General features: G+C 51.4%; 1 protein-coding gene across 2 annotated transcripts in view; it reads left to right on the top strand.

Annotated features, from left to right (window-relative positions):
- Positions 1–1,819, top strand: part of LOC116815844 (ribonuclease-like) — a 10,183-nt gene extending 8,364 nt beyond the window's left edge. For both annotated transcript variants that reach the window (XM_032764546.2, XM_075072472.1), the window contains exon 2: positions 960–1,819. In XM_032764546.2, the coding sequence (XP_032620437.1) occupies positions 984–1,421 (438 nt within the window). In that variant the 5' untranslated portion in view covers positions 960–983 and the 3' untranslated portion in view covers positions 1,422–1,819. The remainder of the gene's footprint in view (positions 1–959) is intronic.
- The last annotated feature ends 2,804 nt before the right edge of the window (positions 1,820–4,623 follow it).

The raw sequence follows: 4,623 nt of genomic DNA, 5'->3' as shown, positions 1-4,623 counted from the left end.
TGGGGATTGGTCCTGCTTTGAGCAGGGGGTTGGACTAGATGACCTCCTGAGGTCCCTTCCAACCCTCAGATTCTATGATTCTACCCAGTCAATACCGGGATATTTGAAATCCTCCTCTATTATTGAGTTTTTTATTTTAGTAGCCTCTCTAATCTCCCTGAGCATTTCACAGTCACTATCATCATCCTGATCAGGTGATCAGCAATATATCCCTACTGCTGTATTCTTATTGTTCAAGAATGGAATTACTATCCAGAGAGATTCGATGGTACTGTTTGGTTCATTTAAGATTTTTACTTCATTTGATTCTACATTTTCTTTCACATATAGTACCACTCCCCCATCAGCACCATCTGCTCTGTCCTTCCAATATATTTTGTACCCTGGTATTACTGTGTCCCATTGATTATCCCCATTCCACCAAGTTTCTGTGATGCCTATTATATCAGTCTCCTCATTTAATACAAGGCACTCTAGTTCACCCATCTTATTATTTAGACTTCTAGCATTTGTATATAGCAATTTAAAAACTTGTCACTAGTTAGCTGTCTGCCATTACATGATGTAACTGAATGAGACTTTTTTCATTTGATTGTTTCTCATCAGATCCTACCTGTATTTTGTCATCTTCCATCCTCTCCTCCTTACTAGGACATAGTGACTCTCCATTAGTAGATCCTCCTTTAAGGGATGTCTCTGTCCGTATCATGTGCTCTTCCACACCTGTCAGCTTTCCCCCAACCCTTACTTTAAAAACTGCTCTATGACCTTTTCAATGTTAAGTACCAGAAATCTGCTTCCATCTGACACAACAAGGACCCTGCTCTCGGTAGGGGTCATGAAGCTTAAGGGGTGGAATGGTCTGGCAGAGGGAGGGGTTCAGACCCAGGAGGTTCCATGGAGAAGGCAGATTCCCACCCCACGCTGTCTTCATCCGTCACCCCCTCTCCCCACTGCAGGTTGATCCAGTGACAGACACGGCGATGGCCCCAAAGGGACCCCGCCCCTTGCTCTTCCTGACCCTGGTCCTGCTGGCTGCCTGCCTGGCCCAGCTCAGCGAAAGTGCCAGCTACCGGCAGTTCCTGAACCGACATGTTGACTTCCCCAAGAGCGGCGGTGGCAACAACCGGACCTACTGCAACCGCATAATGCAGCGCCGAGGGCTGACCCGCCCTGTCTGCAAAGCCACCAACACCTTCATCCACGCCCCCACCAACCAGATCCAGGCCATCTGCAGGGGTGCAGGGAGATGCCATGGACGCAACTTCTGCGACAGTAACTCATCCTTCCACCTCACCACCTGCCGAGTGGCACCTGGCTCCCGCCCGGGGCGCTGTGTTTATAGGGTCAGAGTCAAGACCCGCAGGATCCGCGTGGCCTGTAACCAGAGGCTGCCCGTGCACTTCAACAGAATCCTGTAGACCCCAGGCTCTGGCCATGGGCTGGGAGCAGGGGGCCCCCGTTCCCTCCGCTTTCGCTGCTGGGGCCTTTCCTGCCCCATCGCTGTCTCTTCCCCTCCTGGAACAATGTTTGCCACAAATACATTGAGCATCTCCCCTTATCCCACAGGCCAGCAGCTTCAGGCCTGCGGGGCTGTTTCCCATGCTAAGTGCCCAGTTCCCATCCGCACGAGTGAAAATCTAGGAGCCCAGCCCCCGCTGCTGACACTGAGACCATCAGCCTGAGCCCAGCACCTGCCTCGCTCGGTGCCCATTATATAGTACAACCACCCACTCACACCTGGCATAAATTGGGTATTGGGGGACAGGTTGTGGGCACAAGATTGTCCCAGGCGGGGCCCTGGAAGCTATCACTGAGTTTTCTTTCCTTGCTGCTTCTTGCAATAAAACACTTTCCTGCCAATGCAAAACGAATTGGTGTGTTTTGGGGGCTGGAGACATTTTAGGGCTCTCAAGGGGGCCCTCTATAGTCCCTCTTTGGGCCGCTCAGGCAAAGTCCCTGGGTGGCTCGGGCGGCTTCGCTCAGCCCTGGCTGAGCCGGACGCTGAGCCATGAGGTGTGAAGTCACAAGGAAATCTCCAGGGAAAAACAAATCCCTCAGGGGAGGGATGCCCTGTTTAGGGTACAGAGAATGGCATCAGGGGATGTCACTGGGGGACTGAGACACACCCTGATCCTTCTCCGAGGAGACAAACCTCAGCTTGGCCTGTCTCTGAAAGGAGGGTCCCAGCCAGCCTGGCTGGACAGCGCTGCAAAGGCTGTGGGTGAGCAAACTTCATCAGCCAGGAACGAGTCCTCTTAGCTCTCTCAGCTCTCCCAGGCAGGCTCTGGGCTTAGTTCCCATGTAGCCATTTGTTTCCATTACTTTTCCTTGCGACTTCCCCAAGCGCTGATAAATAAACTTCCCCTGGATTTCAGTATAGCCCACGCCGGCACTATGCGTCCGGGGGCGCGGTGACCAGCAGGCCAGCCAAAGGGGCACGAAGGGGGCAATTGCCCGGGCAGGCAGCAGGGCTCCTCGGCACACGTGGAGTGGTACCAGCAGCAATGAAGGCAGCCAGGCGGGCATGTAGAAGCCCTGGCCATGATGGAAGAGTGTACCCAACCGCGCACCCTATGGCCGTAATGTATCTTTGGCTATGATGTTTTCATGCAGCTCAATATCAATAGGATTGGTCTCTGGCCAAAGAGACAAAGCCCCACATCCAGCGCATGTGTACAAATGATTTTCCCTCTCAATATAAGATAAAGTCCAATATTTTTCCTAGCAATGAAAATTTGTATTGTACGTTTTATTTCAACTTCCTCTTCCATAGCATATGTACTATTTGCGACCCTTCATATACTATAAAGAATTAATTTCATACTAAGTAGATGAAAATTTCTATCAACTCCCCCTTCATTCTTCTCTTCTGCAGACTAAATAATCCCAGTTCCCTCAGCCCCTCCTCATAAATCATGTGCCCCAGTCCCCTAATAATTTTCGTTGCCCTCCACTGGACTCTCTCCAATTTCATTCCATGATATATTTCATAGAATCATAGAATATCAGGGTTGGAAGGGACGTCAGGAGATCATCTAGTCCAACCCCACTGCTCAAAGCCGGACCCACCCCAAACTAAATCATCTCCAGCCAGGCTTGTCACCTGACCTTCAAACCTTAAGGAAGGAGAATTCCACCACCACTCCCTAGGGAACCCATCAGTGCTATCACCCTCCTAAGTGAAAGTTTTTTTCCCTAATAACCCGCGGGGCGTGCGGGGGGTGCGTTGTGGGGGGCATGGGCGGGGGGGTGGGCGCCCAGCCAGGCGCAGTCGTCGGCTGTCCAACCAAAACTTGCCTCCGACTTGCAACTTCGAGACATTACTCCTCATTCCTGGTCATGTAGTACCCCTGAGAAACAGTCTAGATCAGTGTGTTCTCAATTGGGGTTCATGAAGGGCATGAGCGGGTTGATTCACACACTAGCGCCGGGGATCCAACTTCTTCGAGTCACGTGTACCCGTTAAGTCCTTTTCTGCAGAACTGCTGCATGCCACAGTCGTTCGTATCCTGTAGCAGTGCAATGTGGATTTCTCCTAAGTGCAGGACTCTGCCCCTGCCTTGTTGAATCGGGCCTCAATGAGGTTCTTTTGGCCCAGTCCTCTAATTGTGGTCTAGGTCCCTGCTGTATCCTAGCGCCTACCCTCCACAGCGTCTCTACCCTCCCAAGTTCAAGGGCATCTGCAAACTTGCTGCAGTGCCTCCACACCATCACTCCCAGCTCATTAATGAAGATACTTGAACTCTGACCCTTGGAGCACTCTGCCTTATACCAGCTGCCAGCTAGACCCGACCCTTGGGGCACTCTGCTTGATATCAGCTGCCAGCTAGACATGGAGCCATTGATCACTATGCCTATATTAATATATATATTAATTTAAATATATAATTCAAAATAACAAATTCTACATCTTATATTTAGGCTCACAATTTGTATAAGACTGGTGCTGTAACTGGCAAAAAAGTTAACTACATCAAGCAACGCCACAACTTACTTACAGTGGGTTCTAAATTGTTATCAGTAGGATAAAAAGTAGTGTCATAAACCTCAACCATCCCTTTCTAGGGGGGAAGGGAGGCATTGAATGTTCTATCCTGTGGCTCGGAATTGCTGTTGGTGGGCCTGGTGACCAGAGAGGGACCTTGGTTGGGCACCGCAGGGGGACACTCGGGGGTTAGCGTGTGTCTATTGTTCCAGAAGAACGGCCATCCCTGGTCAGACCAACGAACCAGTGGCCTGTCTCTGACAGCGGCCGGTGCCAGATGGTTCAGGGGAAATGGACAGAGCAGGGCAATTATAGATTGATCCATCCCCTGCCAGCCAGGACCATCTTCTGGCTTCTGCCCACCTGGAGAGGGACAGCATACGCCGAGAGGGGAGGGTTTGTGTCACCCTTGGCCAGCGGAATCAGGAAGCTGCCCCCAGCTGGCATAGACCCTTCTGATAAGGGTAGAGGGAAGCTCACAGCCCTAGGCACCCCAGGATGGACTCACCCTGTGGCATGGGGCAAAGTGGGAACAGAGGTGCACGCAGCCTCTAGCAGCAGGAGGGAATGGGGAACCCTGGTCTGGGGAGGGCACAATGGGGATTATGTGGAGACCCTGGTAGGGAAGAGATTGG

The sequence above is a fragment of the Chelonoidis abingdonii genome, chromosome 14 (assembly GCF_003597395.2).
Source record: "Chelonoidis abingdonii isolate Lonesome George chromosome 14, CheloAbing_2.0, whole genome shotgun sequence".
Classification (NCBI taxonomy): Eukaryota; Metazoa; Chordata; order Testudines; family Testudinidae; genus Chelonoidis; species Chelonoidis abingdonii.
Note: the sequence above shows the minus strand (reverse complement) of the source record. Positions and strands in the feature narration are given on the sequence as shown.